Genomic DNA, 26086 nt, shown 5'->3' on the forward strand with positions numbered 1-26086 from the left:
GAGGCCTGGTGTGCTGCAGTCCATGGGTTTGCAAAGTGTTGGAGACGACTGAGCGACTGAACTGAACTGAACTGAAAACTGTTGGAAGAGAAAATCAGGAATTAAAAATATCTCAATTCCTTGGGGCTTCACAGGTGACGCTATTGGTAAAGAATCCGGCTGCCAATGTCAGGGACACAGGAGATGACGGTTTGATTCTAGGGTCAGGAAGATTCCCCTGCAGGAGGAGATGGCAGCCCACTCCAGTATTCTTGCCTGGAAAATTCGACGGACAGAGGAGCCTGGCCATCTACAGTCCATGATGTTGCAAAGAGTCGAATATGACTTATTGACTAAACAACATTACAACAGTAATTCTAATAAGTTTAAAAACCTGCTCTTAAGTTTGAAAGGTCATTTGTTAATTACAGGATAGAGAACACTCATTTAACAACAGATCTTATGAAAACACAGAAACACCACTTATATTGACTCTAACATAGTCTGAGGTGATAGAGACAGCCTCCCACATAGCACTTAACATTCGTGTAATAGTGAGTTTTTTTTTCTGTCTTCCCTGCCAGACTGTCCCTTGAGACAAGGACAAATACATCGCATTCACCATTGTATCTTTCATACTTACTGCAGTGCTGTGCAGGCATTAATTAATTAATTAACATTAATCAGATCAGATCAGTCACTCAGTCGTGTCCGACTCTTTGCCACCCCATGAATCGCAGCACGCCAGGCCTCCCTGTCCATCACCAACTCGGGAGTTCACTGAGACTCACGTCCATCGAGTCAGCAATGCCATCCAGCCATCTAAATAAATGATTGAGTAAATATAGATTAAAAAAATAAGAACTCTCATTATCTCAGACTAGATCAACAAGAGTACAACCCCCTGAGAGCAGGAGGTATCCACACCCTGTACCATGTACTATTCTGCTTGGCCATGTCTAGAGCTTAAGTTTAGGGTAAGAACAGTATTTTTAAAGGGATACTGACAGACTGGAGCAGATCCAAAAGACAGCAGTCAGCTTGCTAAATAGTTAGAAGTTGTGTGGTTTGATGGAAAATGTTTAACCTATGAAAGGAAAGTCTTATAAGAGGTTGGTTTTCTAAAAATATCTGAAGAACAGGCACATGGAAGAAGGAATAGATTTGTCCTAATTCCAAATGACAGAATTAGAACCAATGGATTGAAATTATAAGCAAAAACTTTCTTAAACAGCTTGTAGTCCTCAGTGAGGTAATGTACTTCATATTTGTTGGGTAGAGCATTCATTCATTGATCTGACCGTGACTTGTGTAATCATTGGGTGGTTGGATTGGAAGATTTTTAATACCTTTTCCAAATCCAAGATATAAAAACATTATGTGTATAATAGTTCAAATGAACAAATGGACTCCATATTAGCATGTAACAATCTAATCTAATTAATGTGTCACATAACCAATATTTACAGGTATTAACATGACTGTTAATACTAAAGTTTTTGCATTAGTCATGAAACTGTTTCTGAAGGCAGTAGGTTTTGACAGGGTGAAAGAGTAGGAAAGCACACAGTTCCAGATCTTTGAAACAACTTATAAAAGTGAAAGAATTTTGGTTTGGCTGAAATGGATGGGTGTAGGCAGTGAGCCCAGGACAAGTCAGGCCAAATCGCTGGCCATATGAACTAGATCTGATGGCTGGATTCCCAGGGGATAGAATGAGGGCAGAGAATGTGCTCTGAAAGGCCTACAGAGATGAAGTTAACTAAAGAGAGCAACGAGGGCTGAGACAAAAAAAAAAAAGGAAATCCATTACCACCCAGAAGTTTTTGCAATAAGATCTGGACTTCAAGTGGGAGACATGGCCTAGAGGTGGAAAAACTGAATCAGAAGAGAATGACACCTTTTGTGCATGGTCCTGGTCGTGGCTGAGAATGTTAATATCCCTGGCTTGCCTGCATTGGTTATCAGGCATGTGGTGTATGCATATTGAAAAAGTTTATTGACAAAAAATGGGGCACATACATCACAAATCAACTGGTAGAAATTCTTGAAATGAGCCTGAGTGCCCACAGGAAGCTTTGACATGAAACTACAACCTTTGGATTCAAGTAGTTTCAAAAGCAACCCTCCAGATTGGTTCTGCTTTCTTTCCACCAACCACTTGTATCTCAAACATTTTCCTACTTGGCAGAACTGCCTTGGCGCCCTTTGAACAGGCTGGAATGTGCGTGAAGGAACAGAAGGAGCAGCAGACAGATGAAAGCACAATGAGACATTGCTGGCTTCTGTAAAAGCGCTCCTCACTTTCTGCCACGTGTACACAAAATTTCTGTTCAGCGCTAATCTGGGATCATCTATCAAAAGATTAAAAATTTTTAAATACCAAAAGTTTTGTTTAGAAGTCAAATTTCAGAGTTTTGGCTGTATTTGGAGTGTTTGCCTTAGGAAGAAATGCCATTGTAGAGGCCAGCCAATATGCAGAGTTAGTCTTGAGGACGAGTAGAAAGCAGAGGGCAAACAGCCTACCCTTCAGAAGAGGAGCTGTTAAACAGAGAGGCCATCAGGCTGCCTCTTCACTGTAGGATTGGGGAAGGAATGGGCGGGTCTCCAGCTCTCAGGCTGAAGTTACTCCAGAAGCAGCCCATAGTTCTCACTGGTCTAATTAAAGGCTCTGGGCTGTGTATATTACTCTAACGGCACCTTGATCTCAACCACTGCAAGAATTTAGTTACCATATACCCATATTTCCATCACATACAATTAAATAGGATTAAGATGATTTTCAGTATATTCTTCCTAAAATTTTCTCCTTATCCAATTTCCCTAGCACCCTTTTAGTGCCACAGTTTTCCCTTTCCTGTCCCTCGTGTGTAATAGTGGAAAGAGTTAAAATGTCATCAGCTTGGAGATACACAGAAGCTCTACGCTTGGTCGCTGTATCACCGGGGACATTTGCTCACCTCTGGGGGTCTTAATTTCCTTTTCCAGAAAATCATATCAATAGGGTAGCACAGAGAGTTTCCATAGAGATTAATTAAAGATGTGACATGTAAATGGCATAAGGTTTAGCACCAGTGGGTGCTTAGCTTTGTTAGCCACTCTCCCGTTTCCATTCCCCTGTTCACTGTTCTTGTTGGTTCCCAATATTGATCTGTTTATCCCATTCCTGAATAGTCTGAGTGAAGATTGTTCTTAATGACCAAATTAGGAAAGAGGAAAAGTAGGTGAAAACTAAAAACTAGTACCATCCATTTTCCTCACTTTTGAAGGAATTGGAAAGGAGGAAATCCAGCATCTTGGGTTTTCAGCACCTTCTCCCTCTCTGATTCGTCTGGTCCTCACCCACTCACTCACCAGTGAAGAGGAAGACCTCTGTCCACGAGATGCATGGAGGGCATTTCAGCCCGGGGAAAAATTATCAACAGTTTCTTGATTTTACATTTACAACAAGCAGAACTGCCCACCCAGTGGTGATTCTTTTAACACTGGGGCCAAATGATAAAAGAATTCATTGAAAGAGCTTAGGATTCATAGCAATACATTAGCATAAAATAAGACATTAATGATACTAATGAGAAAATAATGTTACTTACCTGCCTTAAATATGGTATTCTGAACACACAAAATGGCAAAACCATGGTAAGCAGTTGTATAGATTTATAGATACTACTCTAAACAATGGGCTTCCCAGGCGGTGCAGCAGTAAAGAATCTGCCTGACAACGCAAGAGATGCAGGAGACAGAAGTTGAGTCTCGGTTTGGAAGATCCCCTGGAGGAGGAAATGGCAACCCACTCCAGTATTCTTGCTGGGAAAATCCCATGGACAGAGGAGCCTGGTGGGCCACAGTCCATATGATCACAATGAGTCAGAAACGACTGAGCAACTGAGCATCCACACACTTTAACCATAAAAAAATAAGTTGGGTGTGACACAGGGAAAACAAAGATGTTATACATGATCCTTCATAGATCCCTTTATTAAAACTCAAGACTGATTTTTAGAGAAATTGGGCTGTCTTCTAAGTTGGCTTTCTTTTAATCAGGGAATTCAGATTCCTTTTTTCCTCTAATTTGCATTCAATTCTTGTTCTTCATTGCCATCTCCTATGAAATACTATGTTTCACATTTTGTATCTGTCTACATATATCAACACCTCAGGACTTTTAGTATTCATGTGTTCATTATTGTGCAAAGGAAGCATTGTGATTTTTTCAAATGGTAACCTGGCCAGGATACACTGCAGTGCTTTAGTAAGAATCATTCCTATTTATTTTTAAAATGCAGCCACATCAGTATTAAACTACAAAGTTGGTACTGGGAATGGTCAGTCTTTCTTTAAGTGTTATCCACAGCTCAAAAGCAAGTATATATCATTTCCTGTGTTTCCTTCCCTTTGCTTAGTTTTCCAGAACATATTCAAGGTCCTTTCTTCTTGCTCTCTCTACTCTTCTATACTCTCCCATTGAAAAGTAATAACTGGTGGGTATTTACAGCAGGGACGTTCTCAGCACTAGACTATCAAACCAAAAGGTGTACACAAGGTGGCTGACATCTTTATCTCCATTAGACAGAAGCCAGTGCTGGATCTGAGCTGGGGGAGTGGACCTCCAGAGTATCTAATATTGCAGTGGAGTGCTAAGCCTTTCTGCCATGCATGCCCAGGCTTCCTGCATAAGCGGCACTAGATATTAGATCCCTTTCACTGTCCTCAAAAGATCCCCTGGAATAGAAAAACTCTGATCAAATCCTAAATAACAATGGAAAAAGAACACCATGACCCATGAGAGCTTCCTTTTCTTTCCTGTATCAATGCTGACTTGAAAACCTGACCCTTACCTCCTCTTTGCATGATTATCGGAAGAGGTTCACAATTGCCATGAGAGAGAATATATTCCAGTGAAGGTCCTAGGGATCTTTATTAAGGTGTTCATTTACCTAATAGGGCTTCCCTGGTGTCTCAGACGGTAAAGAATCCACCTGAAATGTGGGAGACCTGAGTTCAATCCGATCCCTAGGTTGGGAAGATCCCCTGGAGCAGGGAACGGCTACCCACTCCAGTATTCTTGCCTGGAGAATTCCATGGACAGAGGAGCCTGGCAGGCTACAGTCCATGGGGTGACAAAGAGTCAGACAAAACTGAGTGACTTTCACTTTTATCTAGTAAGATATTTATGCGAAATGAGCTGCTTCCCAGAATTGCAGAAGGTTCCACAGGGAAAGATGTTAGGTCTGACACACACAGCAAGAATTGAGGCCCTAATTTAAGCCCTGTTGAACTTTCAATTGAGAGTTTTTCATTATTAGGATTCGAAATCCCAGGCCAGGCTATATTTAAGTTTGAGTCAGCCAACTATAAGAACAACTTGGCCATATGCCTCTTTTTCAAAGAACTTTATTCCTTCAGCCCCAGGCTCAGAATTTGATAACATGTTTTCTATGGATTTTTTTTTTCCTCTTCACATCAAACAATATTAGAGAGAAAAAATAGAGGGAAAACGCTAATTATTCCCATATGTATACTTGGATACGGCCAAGTGGAATTACTGGCAGTTTCCTTAAACACACACTCTGGTTCCAGATCTCCACACATGCGGGCACAGATCCTCCTCAGCCTCTGCCTGTCAGAAGCCCACCCATTTTTTTTTTTCAAATCCCACCCAAAGGTCTCTTTCTCTGTGTGGCCTGCTCTCATCACCTCAGTCAAAAATAATATTGCTTCCTCTAACATTGCTCTTGTGTCTTTTTGAGGCCCCTTTCCTGTAAGCCTGTATTAGCACTTCTGCATAACTTCTCTATTGATCCCAAGCAGCTTGGTGACAGCAGCTTTGCATGAATCTGCATTTTTACAGTGATTCCTGGCAGTGTCTTAAGTGTGAGAGGTACTTTCAAAATATCAATATTTTGCCTCTGGGTGGTTAAAAAATTGGGGAAGTGGAAAATTTAAAGGGGTAGATATTCAACAAAGACGCTGACCTCTGCCAGTCTCCTCCGTAAGAGCTCTCAACCTCCCATGCCAAGGGTCAGGGGCCTGGAGTGCGTTTACTCAGGCGTTAAAGCACCTCAAGTTTACTCTTCACTGGAAAAGCTTTATTTATTTCTTTGTAATGAAGGGTGGTAATTTATACTCAGAGCTTTATGCTTATGTGAAGCGGCTTTTCGCGTACGTCGTTTGTCACACCCATCTCCTACACGGTTGGGCTGCAGCTGCCCGGGAGAAGGCGAGCGTGCTTTCCCTAACCTTCACCACCAGAATGATTTTTCCCGTGCCCAGGCATTGTTTTTCTTCTACTGCCGTATTCTCCTCCCTCTCTCTTTTCCTTTGAACTCTCAGTGAGTGCCGCTTCTCCGGGCTTCGTCAACTCGGAGGCAGGACAGGGCCAGGCAGGGCAGGGCAGTGCTCGTGTGGGGTTCCCGCACTGCGCCGCGATCAGATCTGCGGGACCTGCCTCTCCCGGGGCTCGCGGCCGGGCGCGCCCCGTCCCGTCTCCTGCCTCCCTGCGATTGGGTCTGCGAGGTCACGTGAGAACCGAGGGCTGGAATTCTGAGTTGTAGCTCCTGGCACTCCTTTTTTGTTTTTTTTTTAAAAATCGCTGGGTCGGTTGAGCTCTGCAGGGCTGGGTGCCTCGCTCAGTGACTGAGGCTGGAGGCAGACGGAAACCGCCACAAGGGCAGACTGAGGGGGCAGAAGAAAGTCTGTCGGGATGTTGAGTCAGGGACCCCGGACCCCAGCTTCAGGTTGCTACTATCTAAATGCCATGACACCTGAGGGCCAGGAGATGTATTTGCGATTTGATCAGACTACGAGACGCTCTCCTTACAGGATGAGCCGGATTCTAGCACGCCATCAGCTAGTGACTAAAATTCAACAAGGTGAGTCGCTGGTAGCGGAAGGCTGTTGCTAATTCTGATTTCTGTGGGCTCTCTTTCATGCTAACCCCGTTTTTAAAAATGACTGTTTTCACTTTACAATATATGGATTTCTATGCCACGGCGCGCATACCTTTCAGAAATAACTTCCAGGCTGCCGTTTTAGGCAAACAGTGACAGCACTTAGCTGCCACATAACTCAACGGTAAAGTCCACAGAAAACTTCAGGATGGGACAGTGAACCATCAATCTCCAAGACTTAATGTGTGTCTACAGAATAAACGAGACAGGTTTCCTCAGTACGGGTTTTAGGAACTTTTCAGCAGGTTCCTCACACTCTGTCACGTTTAAAACTTGGACACTTGTTTATTTAATTAGGAGAGGGGGAAGAACTAACTTCCACCCTGCCAAGATTCTTTAGAATACTGTTAGTGAAGGGAGAAAGTTAAAATTCTATTCTTAAGGCCCTTGGGCTGACAACCAAAATCACATTCTCTGCCTATTTGTACGTTTATGTCAGCAGTTGCCACTGATCTGTTGATGTTGTTCTTCTGGTAAAAGATAAAAGTGTCTGCTAACCTCAAAACAAATCTTGTGACAGAAGCACCAGCTTTGTAAGGCAGACAGGAGAGGATACTGATTACAAGCTGCTAGGTGTCCCTTTTTATTCTCAAGGGGGGAAAAAATCACAAAAACTCTTCATGCTCCAGAAATAGTTTAAAATGTGCTGTTTATCTTAGGATAGGTTTGTGTAGAGTAGAAAGATGAGCATTCCTAAGAAACTTCAGTTGCCCATTTAAAAGACATACACACATACCTAAACACGTACAATATGTTTATGATGTTTTATAACCAGCGCCTCATAGACTAACTAAATAGCTAAATTATTATATTGGTGATACATAAATTGACCAGGATTTTCTAGAGCCATTACAAAAATACAACTTCCACTTAAATGAGTTTAAGATTATATTGAATTTTAGAGGGGAAGCTGGGGTTTGTAATCATGAAAATCTTATTGTAATGTTTCCAAAAGGAACAATATGTATTCTAGTGAGCAGCATTTGATGAGATTGTTTCCTTGGAAATTAGGATTTGTTTTTAAAGGTTCAGGAACTGGTTATGTGTGAAGGATACTGGTCCTACATACCGGTCTGATTTCAGGAAGGATATTATGTCATTCCATAAACTCTGTGTGCAGGTCTTGGTTGAATAGAAACAAAAGTAATCATTTCCCTGTGGCTTGATTTAAAAATACACTAGGCTTAGAATAAAAGCCAGCTCCATTTTAGTTTTAGAGATTTCTAACAATAGTGCTTTACCAGACATCATCATCATTATGGACATAGGGGCTCAATAAATGTTTGGTGACAGTTTGATGGCTTATATAGTCTGTGCTCTGTAAATGTTCCTCAGCATGCTCATAAAGTGTATTATGTTAGAAACATTGCATACAAATAATTTGAAATATCTTTGTAAATCTCCTTAAATGAAGTTATAGTGATTTATTTCATTAAAAATTATTGATGTTCTTTCTGGAATGAAGATTATTTTTCCAGTAAGGACTTGAGACGTCATGAACACATGTATGATCATTGAAAGTGTATTCTGTGTCAGTGTTTCATTTTGTCTAATTAGAAAATTTGAGCATTCTTACTTTTTTTTTATATTGGGCAATGGAATATTTGAAGCTAATGAATGCCTAAAAATTAAGTGACAGTTAGGATCATAGGTAAAGCATGAAAGAATTCCAACAGTCCAATGATTAGGAGCTTGTTATTTGTTAATAATGAGTTAGGTGGTGAGTTAATAATACAATGTGCAATTGTATCATAAGACTTTGAGAAAGCAGAAGCAAAACGATTTTACTGGGTTTACTGTATGAATACATTGATTTACTGTAATAGTAGAGAATATTGACTGAACATTTATAATGTATCATGTTCTGCTCTGAAAGTTTTATATTATGTATTTCAATTCATTTTATCCTCAAAAAGTAAATCCTTGTAGGTGAGTACTATTATTATACCCATTTTAAAGGTGAGAAAACAGAAGTACACAGAGTTTAAATAATTTCTCCAAAGTTATACATAGTAAGAACTGGTATTTGAATGTATCTGTAGAGACCATGCTCAATCATACTCTAAACCATTTTTTAGTTTTTATAGTGAGGGTTAAACTACCGAACCTGTGGTTGATTTCTGAATTGTATATTTCAATCTTTTCTACTCAGGATATAGCACTGAACCATATCATAGAATCATCATGAGACTTCCAGTCAGGTCTTATTTCTCTGGTGGAACAAAGTGCTATATGTTTTACCTTCCTTGAGCAGTTAGTACCCAACAGTACATGATGTCTGGTTATTTTACTAATGGCCTACAGTCATTCAGTTAAAGCTTATCAAGTGCATATTAAATTAATAGCATCATTAGTTTTTGTAGCTCACTTATTGGTATCTTGAAATGACAGCCACTTCATGAAAATGGTTTTCATTGCTCTGCTATAGACATTTCAAGAAAGATTGGGCATTGTATTAATACAGTTTGGGGGCATGAAGACATAGTCTTTCATGGCTGTTGGGAACAGTGCAAACAGGAGTAAGTTGCTCCTCTCTGACCTCATTACAATGAGATAATCATTGAATGGCATGGACATGATTCAACAGTAGATCCACTCATGGGAGGGAAAAACAAAGAAGGGAAATAAAGGAATCTTTGATGATGCATAGGATCAGAATGAGTTGCTAAAACCCAGGATGAATCTAAACTTGCTCATCTTCAGGGTATGCTCTAAAATATACATGCACCGTTTCTCTAGCTGTCTCTTTAGTTCTGGAGTCTTAAGTCCAATTAAAAAGAGAAGCAATGTTTAAAATAGAGTGTTGTTTCGCAGAGTAAAAACTTATCACGTAAGTCATATTGCTCATAATCCTTACCCCACAATCTTGCTGAATCAATGGGGAAATTGTTATAGGGAGAGAGGATGGAAATAATAATGGTCCTTTTTCCCTCACAGGCAGGCACTTGGAGTGGACAAGAGGGAGGATGCGAAGGAAGTAGAGGAAGAGCGTGTTAGGCCATGGAAGGGGAGAGTGGGGATTTTGTGTCATTAGATGGTTACAATTTATTTGCTACATCTGTACATGCTTAAGTCTGTACACACACACCTTACTAGGAAAATTCAAACTGAGGCAGATATATAAGTGTGATTACTTGCTTTCTGAAAGAATTCATCATGCTATTAAACGTAAAAAATATGTTAATGCCTTAAATAGCATGAAATGGATCTGATTGCAATAAAGTCCACTGAACTCTAGAAAAAAGAGGAGACAGGGATGCAGGCTCTGTTTAGACACTCTCTTATTCTTTTACTTTGGCAAGTTTCAGACTTTCACTGGGCCTTCATTTCTTGACAAGGAAATGAGATGGTCCGACTGTGATTCTGGTTCTCAGGATCTTTCTGTGGTTGAGTCAGTAACTCCTTGAACTAGAGTGCATAAAGCTGGGAAATTTAAATCCAGAGTGACAAAAGCCAAAAGGGAAACAGAGCAGCAATCTAATGTGGAACAAATCAATGATGTCTAATTTTTCTACATCTTGTCAAGGAAATAGTGAAATGGAAATCAGATTTTAATTCTACTTCTGATGCTAATTAATTGTGTGATCTGGGGAAAGTAACAACTTCTCTGGGCCATTCTTTTCTTCTTCCATAAAATGAAAGAGTTTGAATTAAATAAACGTGAAGTTCCCTTCATCTCTAAAATTCTAGTATTTTGTGATCACAGGTTATTCCTTAAGAGAAAGATAATGCTTATTTACACTTTCCTTATTGTGTCATTCAACATCTACCTGGGCATGCTTCTTTGTTACCTGTTTAATTCTCTCATTATCAATTTACTAGGAACATTAGGATGTCCAGTCTTGTGGACTATTTAAATGTCCGTATAAGCTTTAACTGTAAAGGTTAGTTATAATTATAAAGAAACTTGTAAAACCTTTCTTTCTCAGGAGTCCTGGACTGTACCATAGAGTTATTGTAATACCTGGCCTCTTACAAGGATTGTAGGGATCAGAGAATTGTATACCTCCCATGCTCACACACACACACAAAAAAAAAACTCTTTTCTTGATAGAAAATGTAGAATGTAGAAATTTCACTAATAGGAGAATTAGTGAAAATTGGACTTGCACTTTCATTGACTTTTTATCTGAGACTATTTTTAGAGCTAGCACCTGAACTCAACTGGAGTAGAATAAACTGCCATTTTTATGTTCACAGGGAATAGAACTGGGCATTAGTGATGTATTCGCTCTCATGCCTCTATCAAGTCAAATGATATGCTGGAATTTTGCCCATCAAATGATATCTTGGGGATTTGCCCAACCTAAGTGGTGGCATTGCTCATCCCTGGTGTAAGAGACCTCCACCAACTGAGCAGCATCAGCCAAAATTAAATAATTCTCTGGCTTTCTTTTTTTTTTTTTTTGGAATTGCCCTTTCTCTGTGCTTAGCATTCTCTTAGTCAACTACTTTCAGAAATAGAGGATGAATACACCCACAGAAAGACAGATGGAACACAGAAAACGGAGTGAGAATGTGTCAGTCATGCGAGAGTGCTGGTCAAAAGTTCTTTAAAAAAAAATACTGTCAGAAATTCACATTTCATGAAATCAGAGCCTCTTTCTGTTCTGTGCTGGTGGACTGAAGGGCCTGTACAGAAAGGACACTATTCAACCAGAAGTTACAGGAAAATCTGTTTAGTGAATTAAGTCAATTAACTTTGAATAACACTTTAAAAGTCATCACATAGTAAAACTGTGAGCAGTCAAGAAATAAGTACTAGAAGGAAATTATCAAAGAGCAATATGCTTGTACACATATAAAACTTGAGAGTTTAACTTTAACCAAATTGTGACTTTCATAGCTGCACTCCACTGAGCTTATTAGTTCTGAGCTTATAAACACCCTTCCCAGATGCAGATTTTGTGACATTAGTTGAAGTGAACAGAAATTCATTGATTCATTTTTTCCTCATTTCTCCCCCGTCCCCATCCTATAATCAGTGCTTTAATTCTTAGTAAATTTGGGACACTGGTTAACTCTTATAAAAACAAGGTTCCCCATTTCCCCAGCAAGCTAATTGTGGCTAATTAGAAGCACAAGTTAGGGGGGCAAAAAAGAAAGAAAATCACCAGGAGTGGTCTGAGCAATTGACAGCCCAGACTTACTTAGATAGAAAACAAGTGGGTTTTAGTAAACTTCATATATAAGGGAAAAAGCATGCTTACTCAGTTGTGTCTGACTCTTTGCGACCCCATGGACTATAGCCAACCAGGCTTCTCAGTCCATTGGATTCTCCAGGCAAGAATACTGGAGTGGGTCGCCATTTTTTCCTCCAGGAAATCTTAACAACTCAGGGACTGAACCATTGGCAGGCAGGATTCTTTACCACTGAGCCCATATAGAGGAAAATACATTGGTGGAAATTTAGTGGAACAGATGATCATGTGCTCTGTCCCTGCATCTCATTAGCTGTGAGAATGAGGTGCTAAGACTAGGGAAGAAGACACAAGAAGATAATCATGCATTACACACCAGATCTTTGAATGAAATGAGGATCATGTGAAAATCATCTTTTGTCTCCTCAGGGGCAATCTGAATATGATTTTGGTGTGGGTAAAGACATTATGTATTAATTTACATTCTACCTCATTAAAGGATTTGAGGTAGTTCAGAGAAGATGCAACTCAGCTTTAAAAAAGATGAATCTGGTAAAAAGGAAAAATGTAGGTTGATTCAGTTCAGTTCAGTCCAGTCGTTCAGTCGTGTCCTACTCTTTGCAACTCCATGGACTGCAGCACGCCAGGCTTCCCTGTCCATCACCAACTCCAGGAGCTTGCTCAAGCTCATGTCCATTGAGTTGGTGATACCATCCAACCATCTCATCCTCTGTCATCCCCTTCTTCTGCCTTCAGTTGTTCCCAGCATCAGGATCTTTTCCAATGAGTCAGTTCTTCACATCAGGTGGCCAAAGTATTGGAGTTTCAGCTTCAGCATCACTCCTTCCAATGAATATTCAGGACTGATTGCCTTTAGGATGGACTGGTTGGATCTCCTTGCTGTCCAAGGGACTCTCGAGAGTCTTCTCCAACATCACAGTTCAAAAGCATCAATTCCTCAGCACTCAGCTTTCTTTATGGTCCAGCTCTCACATCCATACATGACTACTGGAAAAATCATAACTTTGACTAGGTGGACCTTTGTTGTCAAAATAATGTCTCTGCTTTTTAATATGCTATCTAGGTTGGTCATAGCTTTTCTTCCAAGGAGTAAGTGTCTATTAATTTCATGGCTGCAGTCGTCATCTGCAGTGATTTTAGAGCCCCCAAAATTAAGTCTGTCACTGTTTTCATTGTTTCCCCATCTATTTGCCATGAAGTGATGGGACCAGATGCCATGATTTTCGTTTTTTGAATGTTGAGTTTTAAGTAGGTCAATTAATAAGATAAAAAGAGATAGAGATATTATATAAAAATTTATAATGTAAGGCCCTGAATAACTACTAAAAGCATGCTGCAGGCTTAGCTTGAGCCTTCCTAATCCAAGAAAAGAGGAACACATGATCAGGGAAGATTTGCCATGTCTGTAAGGTGAAAACATAGCAGCACAGCTTTCCCTGACCCTTGATATACAGGAGCAGTTTCTCATAAAAATATCCCATTGTGCTTTTTAACATTCTTATAATGGATTCAGTAGCAAACCCCTTACAGCATCCCACAGTGAAAGTAGGGGCATAACAATAAATTTTAATTCAGTAAAACTATTTGAGGGTGGAGTGGGCGGCTCACAACAAGGGGGTTCAGTATGTAATCCTCTGATTCCCTGGCTTGACCTAGAAATAGCATGGAAACTGGAGACGATTTCACTGTGTCTGAGAACTCTCGTTACATAGATGGATGGATGGATACTTAGACAGATGGATAGTCAAGAGGAAGAAGTTTTTGTGGTTAAGTAATTTTGAGAAAAACTACATCACCTTTCCTTTCTTGGAAATTCATATTTATGAAAGGCTCAGAGAAACCCTGCAGAAAGTAATTTAACCTTGTTTAAACTCACATATTTCATCATTAAACCATTTTTTTACTGGATACCAGGAAGTGACACATGTGAAACCCACATTCCCCAAGGAACACATTTTAGAAAGTCTGGTTTAGGAAAGTGCAGGGCCGGATGGTTCATTCAGATCATTTTCTTTGAACATATTTCTTAGATGAATTAATAATTTGAGATTATATCTTACAGAGTAACATTGCAAGTATTCTGTTTTCAAATAAGACCAACTCCATATACTTTAAAAATCAGCTGGGTAAATGCAGGATGATATCTTTCATGAAAATAAAAAGGAAGATCCTAACCTGATTAGGTGGCCTCTGCACATTTGCCCAGCAGAAAACTGACGGGGCAGGTATATGGGCAGAGTTAACCATTATAATCATAGTACAAATAATCTTCAAGTAACCCTACAAAATACATTCTACTGGGCCAGAAGAGAGAAATGATTGCTTTTTAGCTCTGGATCTGTCTAACCTACAATAAAGCCGAAGTTCTAGTTGAGTTCCAAAAGAGTCCGACATTATAGCAGCTAATTCAGAATATTCCATTACTGCTGGGAAGTGGAGTCACTGCCCCACAGGAAAGAAACAGGAAAACTCTTTAGGGGTCACAAATTCTCCCTGGTGGCTCAGAGTCAATTTCTAACTCAGGGTCCAGTTGTATCCTTGGTTACATAATGTCCCTCTCAGAACGACAGAATAAAGTGACCTGATATAGGTCATTTTAATAGTAAAATCTGTTTGGTCCAGTTGTATAAGCAACTTACCAAGTTTTCCGTGAAGACTACAGATATTCTTAAGGTTTTTTTTTTTTCCTCCTGCTGGCAAAGAGATAACGAATTAACATCTGCATTATGACTGATGCTTTTTGAGAGAAATCCACAGAATATCAAGAGGCTGCAACAGAAGGCATGAAGAATTAGACCATATCATGTCGCCCAAATCCCTATGCCATAAAGTCATACAGGGTCATGGCAATCACTGTAGAATGGTGTAGTGTAGGGCAGGGTAGACACAGATTATTGTGAAAATGTATACACTATTATTTGAAAAGACATGAATTCTCTTTTTGGGGAGAAGCTTAGGGTCAAAAGGAATTTAAATGGAATGGTTAGAAAATGACTTAAAATTAGAGAACATGCTAATGCTGTTAGAAAAAAGAAATCAATAGAAATACATCCAAAATGTCCGGCTAGGCTCTCAAATGACTTCCCTCACAAACCATAGGAATCCTAACAATTGTAGAGGTCTGACAGAGGCAGAGCTGACTAAAATACCAGTGTTTTGCATTGCCACGTCTCTAACATTCTGATAAAACACGTAGAGGAGAGAGTGGAGATTGTAAAGGAACTGGCAGTCACCAAATAACTAATCTACATGTCAGTATCTTGAGCTAAAGAAGGCATTCTCTCCCTGCATTCCTACTCTCCTCTTCCTGGTAATTTTGAAAATCATGCGTATGGATGCCAAGAACCTTTGATTAGTATTCCGTCTCTATAAGTGAACAGTGGCATTTCATACACATTTGTATTCACCAGAGGGCACACTGGAAAGAAAAATACAGTAGTCATAAAATCATTTTCCTCTGAAAGTTTGCTGCTGCTGCCAAGTCACTTCAGTCGTGTCCGACTCTGTGCGACCCCATAGACGGCAGCCCACCAGGCTCCCCCGTCCCTGGGATTCTCCAGGCAAGAATACTGGAGTGGGTTACCACTGCCTTCTCCGATGCATGAAAGTGAAAAGTGAAAGTGAAGTCACTCAGTTATGTCCGACTCTGTGCGACCCCATGGACTGCAGCCCACCAGGCCCCTCTGCCCATGGGATTTCCCAGGCAAGAGTACTGGAGTGGGTTACCACTGCCTACCCCCAAATTATCTATAATATTTAAAATCACTATAAGAAATAAGAAAGATTCACAATTCCAATGACAATCACATTCCAACCATTCTTATATAAAGACTAGGGCTCAATATAAGAAAATATAGTAAGAAACATCCATGTACATTTGGCCCTTCAAGGTACTATATAAGCAAATGAATAAATTATGTCCTGTATACCAAGTTTGCTAAGGCAGGCATACCTACTGCCCCATTTTTTGTGTCCTCAGAAAGTGTCCAGCGCAAAATCTGAAACAAAAGATGTATGTGTTGAGGGGGGCAGAGGGGTTGATATTATTTTGTTTTTTATCTTAAGCCATAATGAAAAACATTGTCATTTCCAGTTGTGGTTTCCTGGGCACAGCAGTTACTCTCTCAGTTGCCCTGAACTGACCTGAAGTGGTGGGTTTAGGCCGAGTTTCAACTCATAAAGATAAATAGCAAAGTCTGTTGATCCCCACCTTCCGCCAATAAAAGAGGCAGGAAATGTTCCTGGCTCTGGGAACGACTTGGTGGTAAACTGTGAAGAGGAGAGAGAGCAGCAGTGCTGGGGAAGGGGGGCTGTGCTTTTGCTAGACTGGAGTGAAGGCCAGGGAGGTCGTCAGGGTGGGCGTGGGGAGGGGTGGGAGCAAGGTTCTAGACAAGCCTCACTGGCCAGTCTGTAGATGGTTATCTCTACATAGCTGATGGTTTTATCTGTAATATATGAGTTCCCCTGTCATCATGTGATTTTTCTAAACTATTAACTCTGTGCTTGCTAAGTTGCTTCAGTCATGTCCAACTCTTTGCGACCCTATAGACTGTAGCCTGCCCGGCTTCTCTGTCCATGGGATTCTCCAGGCAAGAATACTGGAGTGGACTGCCATGCCCTTCTGCCAGGGGATCTTCCTGACCCAGGGACTGAACCTGCGTCTCTTATGTCTCCTGCATTGGCAGGCGGTTTCTCTACCACTTGCGAGTTAACTGAGATTTTTCTTAATTTTGTAGAAACTTTTCAGTATTACAGTGGTCTTTGCACAGAGGAATTCATAGAAAAGAAATGCTGTAAAATGTAAATAAACTTTCTAATGACCAGTTGGCAATTTGAAAATTAAGCACTCTGTTTCTCAAACTAATTCAAACAAGTTATTTAAGAGGCCTTCGTTGCCCATTTCATCTAAAGCTTTCATTCCTTTTCATTGAGGGCTGTTCTTCATAATTGTTGAATTCCTCCATGGTGAAAGACTGCATATGAATGTGATCATTAACTTTTGTTGAAATTTGTCCTTAAGAGTTGAATGGACTAAGTCAACATGGATTCTTTTGCTTCATTTGTTTATGGATTACATGTAGTCTTAGGTCCTCCTCCATTTTGGTACCCCCAAACTAACGGAATAGAAATATTAGTTAGTCCAGTCTTTTATATCATAACTAAAATGTTAATCTTGAACTTTGTAGAAGCCTTGTTTTGTAAGATTAAATATTTGATGTCTACATACAGCATCCTGGAAACCCTGAAAAGCTATTATAATTGTAATGTGTTCACTGGTAGAATGCATGAGATTGTGGAGCGGTCACATGTGCATTGTCTTTTTGAATAAGTGTGTAAGATAGTCCTAATCATCTCAAATCAGGAAGCCATGTTCAGAGACCTGACAAATGCATATGCAACTTTCCTACTTTGAAATGTTTCCAGTCTCCTTTTCCCAAGTTGTTCCTTTGGAAGCAGATTAATTTTCACTTGGTGTTGCTGTATGGCAAAGCACATTTCCTTGAGTGGACTCTATCGATAAATATAGACTCACTTGATCTAATGAGGAAACTTGGCAGTGAGCAATATGGTTGTAAAACATTAACTAACTGGTAGGGTAGAGATGGTTTCAGAGTCCAACTTTTTCCTTTCCCTCTTCCACGTAGAGTAAAATTACTTCCTTACCTCCAGCTCTACAATTAATTCTGTTTCTTGGAGCCATTCTATTTCTGTTTCACACGAGGTTTCTCCTCTCTCTCTTGTCTCTGTGTCCCATCGTTGGTTACTTGGGGGAACTGGCTGTGGACACTGCAGCTTCTATTCTGTTTTGTTCCATAAAGCAGGAATGCTGTGGAATGGAGACAGGTTCTTTTCAGCTCATTAACTGTCAGTCATGCTGCCTTCTGACTGTTGGAGTCTACGCAGCTGTGTCCCGAGGTACAGGCGAGCCATGCCTCCTGGGCTGAGCAGAACTTTTCCACTGGGTCACCCAAGTGAAAAGAAAAGTGTAAGTCGGGGTTTGTCATGGAGAGGCAACACAGTTTACTAATGTTTCTATGCATTTAGATCAAATATTTGGGTCTGGGATTGATGGTTTGACATTTTAAAACTTTTATGGCTCAAATTTTAGCTCTTGAAATGTTTACAAAAATTTTAAAACACTAACAGTATACTTATACCTACTTTTATTGAGGGTTCCCTATTAGGTACCCAAGACTGTTTTCAGCACATATATTACTATTTTATTTCATTTTCATGAAGACACGAGAGTTAAATTTACTAGGAAGGCCTAATACTCAAGGCCTTACACTTACAGGCCTTCATTTTTCAAATGAGTAAACAAAGATTCAGAGAGTCAGGTAACTTTCCCAGAGTTTCCCAGTAAGTAGGTGGCAGAGCTGGGCTTTTAACTCAAGTCTGTGTGATTCTGAAGCCCACGTCATTCACTACGGAAAACCCCAGCACCCTTATAATTATGTAAGTGAGTCTGCCTGGATCCAAGCAGTGTGTTTTGTTTTTATCATCACTTTGGACCTTGTCTGTTCCCTGCACCACCACCCCCACCCCCACCCCCACCCCCAGCTCCGGACTCAACCAGCCCCTCAAGTTGTTGGAGGACTTTACTTCCAAACCAGCAGCAATTTCTCATGATCATCCTGCATACTAACTGCCCTCCCGCCACCCTGTTGAGGGCTGGCTGCTCTTCATCATGGACCCTTTGTCCAAAATAAACGTTGGGGCAGCAGCATTTGGCCTTTGGCAAGGAATCTAGCAAGATTAGGTAGGAGCAAGCATAATAGAGGGAAAGAACAGATTCCTCAACCCCCAACCTCCTTTCCCTACTTCCCATCCTGCAAAATGCCGCCCTTCTTCCTAGAAAGTGCTAAGGGTGGATGCTGTAGGCCCGCAGGTTTCCCCAGGACTCTTAGGACCCCCTGAGCTCAGTGGCTCACATGATCTTAACCGTGGGCCTTTGCAGGTGGGAATCCAGGTGGGAAATAGGTCAGACCTGTGGTATTCTCTGGACTCTAGACCTCTAACTCATCAGTTCTATACTGGAATGAAAGCCTATGTTAAACCAGGGTCTCCATTTCCAAACAGAAGCCCTGGATGGAGATTTTTTTTCCCTCCAGATTTTGCAATTTTGACCTCAGTCATGGCTGAGGCCTGCAGACCAGAATAGTCGCGGTTGTGCTCTGCACTTGTATCTGGAGAACAGTAGCCAGTCAGAAGAAAATATCAATGTTCTGCCAACTTCTGCTGTTTGTGAAATTTTGCCAGAAGCAAAAACAGGATCAAAAATAATAAACAGACCTCCTCCCTTGTTGCATGACTGCTATTTACATAAAGAGATTGATGAACTGACTGTGCTTGTGCGAGTGCTCAGGGAAGGGAGTTTCTAAGGAGAAAAGGTTAATTTTTTGGTAGTTGATTGCATGTGATTTGAGGTTTTCTCAGATAATTGGTTTTTAAAGAAATAACCCATAGTATAGATCGCACTGCTTCTTCAATACAAGCAGTCTAGATCATGGGTAAAACAACCAGACACACAAATTATGTGCAGCTGTAAAACTTTACAGCGAAAATGAATCTTGAGAGCAAAGGACCACCATGAGTCTTAAGTAGAATAGAGATGTTTCCAGTGAAAAGAGAAACCTGGACTGTAGGGCAAGCTTGGGGAACTGGAAGGCAGGAGGCTGGGTTCTAGGACAACTTTGTCGTGACCTGATGACCATGGATACTTTTATTTAATCTGTCAGTGGCTCAGTTTCTTCATCTATCAAATGGGAATAATATACCAGCTCCTGCTATTCAGCGATATTATCAAGGGAAAAAAATCAGTGTGAAATCAGTTCAAACAGAAGTTGTCATCCTCAGTTCTGACATGGCTAAGTGATGTCAGGGCACCTGTTAGGGATCTCTGGACCTGAATCTGGGCCCAAACACAAGAGCCGTACAAAGCAAGCCCCAACTCTTTAGTCCTCAGCTAGACACAAAACATCACCACACTTGCTTCTCTTCCTTGAATAATAATTTATATCCCCCTCCAGGATATGAAAGTAATGTGCCACTCTGTGGTCTTGTTTTGTTTTTAGTTGTTTTCCAAATAGACAAGGTATACTAATTCTTAAATTTATTTTATATTTTCTTTTTATATATTTGATGTGCTGTGAGGTAATCTATATCATTAATTAGGATCATTTTAAACTCCACTTTCTCTTATTTTTCTGCCTTTCTGAGATGTCAAGAATTTTACGTCGTATATTTTACTCAGCTAATTCACTCTTACAGAATAACTTCCCATTGTCATGAGCAGAATAAAACCTTCTGAAGTGAAAGATACTGTGTGACAGACTCGGGGACTTTGACAAGTCAATGTGTCATAGATCATATGCTTTCCATGTTAAGAATCTCCAGTATAAACTGGGCTTTCTGCCAAGGCTAATGGGCAGTGTGGATGGTCCTCTTAGGCAGGATAGCCTGGTGTGGCTGTCGAGCTGGAGGCCTGAAAGATCTTAACCATGGTCCCAGCAGACTGCCTGAGTCCGAGAAGCCTGAAGGAACCTGATGTCATGTGCCCAGATATCTGATGAAGGAAGGATGTGCCGAGTGCTTTCCTGGGACCTTGCCCGGCACAGCCTGGCCTGCGTGGCCTTGGGAAAGAAAGGTGAAAGCAGGCACAATTTATCAACATATCCCTAGATGTTGGGGGATTGTCCCGTAGTTTTGATACCAAGTTTTTGTTTGTTTTGTTTTCAGTGTTTGAGTGTGCTTATGATGTTAGATTCCAAGAAGAAGGGCAATTACTAAGCTGAGACCACTGTGAAACTCTTTTTGTTGAATACTCTGTATGTGTAGTTTTTACTTGGAAAGGCTGAATGTCTTCAGTACAGTGGCATTTGGGGGGTGCATTTATGAATTAAGAGGAAGGAGTATGTTTGATGGAGAATAAACCAAGCCTGTGAAGGCTTCCTAAAACCTTTGCTCCAGCAAAACTGACCTATTTGGACTAAAGAGTTGGGGCTTGCTTTGTACGGCTCCTATGTTTGGGCCTGTTCTTATGGATTTCCGTCTTGCATATGAGGGTGAGACTAGCGCCTCTCCACCACCACCCAGATTCCTGATGCTCTTAAGTTTCTCTGTGGCCTTTATCTTAGCAGAACACATTTCTTGATTCTAGCTGGCTCTGCTCAACGATTAGCCATTTAAATAAATTATCGTGTCTTGTGATTGATACAAATAACTTGACATGGGACTTTGGAAGTCTTCAGAGTCTTAATTTATCAGAGAAGGATTCTCTCAGACATCTTTCCTTTGGCTCTGGGAGGCTGTGTAGTTTGCAGGTACAATGTGCAGTGAACGAAAACCTGGGCTTTGGTGTTTCCTAGACCTGAGTTCAGATCCTAGTTCCAGCATGGATTGGCTCTGTGATCTTGAGCAAGTTCTATGACCTTTGTATGGCTGTATCCTCGTTTAAAATGGGAATAAAAATAATAGCATCCATGACCTGGAGTTGTTAATGCAATGAAATGTTATCACCCATGCAAAGTGCTTATCACAGAGGCAAGCACTTACTCAGGGCTCAATGTACGTTCATTTGTCTGAAAAGGAAACAGAATGGAAACTGAAAGTGGTCCATTCCACTGTGGATTAATTCCTTGTGAACAACTCGTCTAAGAACATGGAACTCTCCCTTCTGGTGAAAAGCGCATTGTTGCTCTTCTCAGTTCTCAAAAAGTCAAGGTACATAATTTACAGAGCGCTTACCCCTCTAATGCTGCGGCACTCGCATTTGTGCTCCCCCTGGGAGGACTGGGTTGGTGGAGAATTTCTCATGAAATCATCTTTGGTAACATTGCAATAACTAACACAAATATTTAAAAGCGGCTACATTTTGGGAATTAGTATCACTTCCTCTCGATTAGTGTAACTGATGGAGACTCTAACTTAGTATTTCAATAAATAACTGTTCAAAGTCAATTGCACAATCTTTGCTGATATTGAATGTGATGGAAAATTGTCAACATATAAAGCATGATCACTGCCCTCAAGGAGATTACAATTAAATGAGTTAAGACATAAACTATCGTTAACATAGACAGTTCAAAAGAATGACTAACAGGTTATCAAAACATAGGCGTTTATATTGAGTGCATTGTCAGTAGGGCTGTAATATAAGGAAAAAAGGTTATTGGGCCTGAGCTATGGAAAGAGACTGTTTCCACTGGCAAAAATCAGAGGAACTCATTCTAAATAGGGCAGCAGAATGAATTGAAAAGTAACATTTAAGTAATTAAGAATGTAGTCCATCCGACTGTATAGTTGGGGAAGGAGAGGGTGTGACAAATTGGGAGAGTGGCATTGAAACATATACACTGCCATATGTAAAACAGTCAGTGGGGATTTGCTGTATGCTGCAGGGAGCTCAAACCTGGTGCTCTGTGACAACCTAGAGGGGCGGGATACAATGGGAGGTGGGAGGGAGGCTCAAGGGGGAGGGGACATATGTATACCTATGGCTGATTCATGTTGATGTATGGCAGAAACGAACACAATATTGTAAAGCAATTATCCTCCAATTAAAAATAAATTTATAAAAAAAAAAAGCTGGCAATTAGCTACTACCAAAAAAAAAAAAAAGAAGAATGTAGTCTGTCCTACTGTACAGCACCAGGAACTATATTCAATATCTTATAATAAACCATAATGTAAAAGAATATGAAATATATATATAACTGAGTCGCTTTGCTGTATACCATAAGCTAACACAGCATTGTAAATCAACCATACTTTAATAAAAAAAAAATGTATTCTAAATCTGGTGAAATGAGTGGTTGTAGGAAATGAGATGATAAGGTTGGAAAAGAACCCTGAGGCCAGACTTCAGTGAATTTGAAATTTCTGTGGTAGGTAATGGGGTGCTACTGAGAGAATTTGAGTAGAGAAGTAGTTGGTTGTAAACAGTCGTTTAGAATGATAAGTAAGTGAACATGGGTTTGAAGTTGTCAGAATTAATGGAGAGAGCGAATAATAATCAAGGAGCATATGTTTTGGCCAGACTGTGTCTAGGCATGATAAATAATTGTCTCATTTAATTCTCATAATAGTAGGTACTGTTGGTGTTCCTATTGTCAGTTCAGTTCAATTCAGTGGCTTAGTCGTGTCCGACTCTTTGCGACCCCATGAAATGCAGCACGCCAGGCTTCCCTGTCCATCACCAACTCCTGGAGTTTGCTCAAACTCAGGTCCATTGAGTTGGTGATGCCATCCAACCATCTGATTCTCTGTTGTCACCTTCTCCTCCTGCCTTCAGTCTTTCCCAGCATCAGGGTCTTTTCCAATGAGTCAGCAAAAGGCTAAATAATTGAGACCCAGACAGGCTAAAGTTACTTGTTCACATTTAACCCAAATAACTAGGACTTGAACCCAGGGCTTGCTGACTCTATCTTCTTCCACAGCTCAAGCATTATAGTTTAGTTTTGTTGTTACAGTGATTACCTTACCCCGACGGCCGAGGATTTTAACTGTGGTGATAAAGAAATGATAAACATAGAATTTAGCTCTGTAACTTTTCAGAATAGCAGAATATTTACAAGCCCTTAAAACTTTAATGTTCCCAATTACCAATTTATCTCTTCATGTCTTTCCCCTACTCACTATGTTAAGAATTCATTGGTTTGAATTTATTACTATATCTTCTACTAGAAATTTTTATTCTACTTGGAGACACCTGTCAAGTGATTTATATTATCAGTAACTCTTGCTCAGTAAATTCTGGGTCAGCTTACAATGGAAGTTTCCCTGGATTTTAATTGAATTTTCTGATAAGACTATTCAACTATTCTATTTTCTGATACATATTCAACGATTTACTAGTAAGGAATAAATAAAATTAAGTACTAATATGAAATGAATTTAATATATGCAATAATGAGATTTAAATTTTGAACTCCTGTGTGTGCATGCTCAGTCATGTCTTGCTTTTTCGGACCCCATGGACTGGAGCCCCACCAGGCTCCTCTGTCCATGGTATGTCCCAGGCAAGAAGACCAGAGTGGGTTGCCATTCCTTCTCCAGGGGATCTTCCTGATCCAGGGATTGAACCCGTGGCTCTTGCGTCTCCTGCATTGGCAGGTGGATTGTTTACTACTAGTGCTACCAAACCCCTAGACATTACAAATTGGCTTGAATGATTTCATTTCTCAAAGAAAGGGTTTTTAAAGAGTATTATATACCTAAATACAAACAAAATTTAGTGCCTGATTTTAGAAACAGGAGTAAACCAAAACACTAGTTATATTGGGCCAGTTTGCCGAAATAGTTTGAAACCAGATTAATTTGTAGAGAACCCAATAAACAAATGGGTCTATAGGGCACATGATCTCATTTATACCAAATTCTTAAGCAGTCAGTCATTATTTTATTTAAAAAAAAGAATTTCAAATATGAACTGTTCTAGAAGTAATTTAAAGATGTTTAAATATTTTATGAAGTGTGAAATCGCGCATAGTAGCCTTAGGCAGGCACCCCACTGGTACTGAATAAAAATACTCATATAGAGGTTTTTTTATAAGAGCTATTAATATAAAGTTTTACTTCTTTGCCTGAATTGTAGTTCCTATTCTGAATCTAGCCACAGGTTAAATTCCAATTAAATGAGATGCCTAAAGAGCCCCCAGGGGACAGAGTTTGTGTGCTCGGATAATGTGCAAATGATACTGAATTTTCTGCTAGAAAGCACACATTCTATTTTTTCAACACACTCAGTCTCTTAACCCCTGTTTAGAAAACAACTTTTCACCATTTCCCTCAAGTCCAGTCTGTTTCTCTCCTTCTTTATCAAGATGACTATCTCTACACATCAAGATGGGCAAAAGATCATGGTGAGTCAGGCAAAGTCTCTCTTCTCAGAAGGTAATGGCCACACTTATTCCCATGACTTCTCCCAAGAAGCAAAAACTAGAGGTCATGGTTCAAACTCTGGGTCAGCACCAGCTTATTCTCTAGGACAGCCTACTACTGACCCAATTACCAGTTCCTGAAGGTTCTTGGCTTCCCAAGGGAGTGTCTTCCCTTCAGGGTTCACACTTAACATTCTCGTCTGATAGTTAAACATAAACCCTTTCTTGCTGATCAGTCTGCTCTTTACGTGGATCGCACAGGAAAAATCACAGCCTCTACAACTTCCAGGCCACAAGACAGACTTCTAGATAGCACTGGTGAGTGTGTGGCCTTAAGCTCCTCACCATGCACAGTGGAAACCTATTCTGTTTCTGGTGCAACCCCCGGCTGAGCTAATCCTACAAGACCCAAGTTCCCCAGTGAATACATTCATTGAGCGGCAGTGGTTGAACTCATGAAGGTATATGACTGTGGCTGTGTAACAAACCACCCCAAACTTAGTGGCATTAAATGACCATTATTACACTCATAGGTTCTGTGGGTCAGGAATTTGGAAAAGATACAATAAAAATGGTTTGTCTCTGCTCCATGATGATTGTGACTTTATTGTTGTTGTTCATTCACTCAGTCATGTCTGACTGTTTGAAACCCCATGAACTGCAGCAGGCCGGGTTTCCCTGTCTTTTACTATCTCTTAAGAGTTTGCTCAAACTCATGTCCATTGAGTTGGTGATGCCTTCCATCCATCTCACCCTCTTTTGTCCCATTCTCCTCCTGCCTTCAATCTAAGATTGTGACTTTAGCTGGAAAAAACTTGCAGGCTGTAGATGACTCAATGACTGGGCACTGGAATCATCCAAAGCCTCCTTCACTCCCGGGACTGACCGCCTGAAATGTGGGGCCTCAGCAGAGGCTGCCAGCAACATCTCCCTGTGTCCTCTCTAGGCGGCAGCTTAGGCTTCCTCACAGCATGGAGACTGCCTTGCAAGGAAGAGCAAGGCAACGGCACGTGCCTTCTCTTGATGACCCTCAAAGTCTGTATAGGGTCTCTTTTGCTCTATCATAAAGATCTGCCCAGGTTCAAGGGAAAAGAACACTACTCGGTGGGAGGAG

General features: G+C 40.5%; 1 protein-coding gene across 8 annotated transcripts in view; it reads left to right on the forward strand.

The window, feature by feature from the left end:
* STARD13 (StAR related lipid transfer domain containing 13) overlaps window positions 1-26086 on the forward strand; it is a 492092-nt gene that overhangs the window by 317713 nt on the left and 148293 nt on the right. For 2 of the 8 annotated variants that reach the window (XM_086329389.1, XM_086329391.1), the window contains exon 1: window positions 6495-6851. The exons of 5 other annotated variants lie outside the window; for them this stretch is intronic. In XM_086329389.1, coding sequence (XP_086185515.1) covers window positions 6683-6851 — 169 coding nt within the window. In that variant the 5' untranslated portion in view covers window positions 6495-6682. Of the gene's footprint in view, window positions 1-6494; window positions 6852-18034; window positions 18078-26086 lie in introns of those variants that run through there. One more of the 8 variants, XM_086329399.1, reaches the window with a different exon arrangement.

This window comes from Bos grunniens, chromosome 12 (genome assembly GCF_055505025.1).
Source record: "Bos grunniens cultivar Pamir isolate PY7600 chromosome 12, Bosgru_T2T1.0, whole genome shotgun sequence".
Taxonomy (NCBI): Eukaryota; Metazoa; Chordata; class Mammalia; order Artiodactyla; family Bovidae; genus Bos; species Bos grunniens.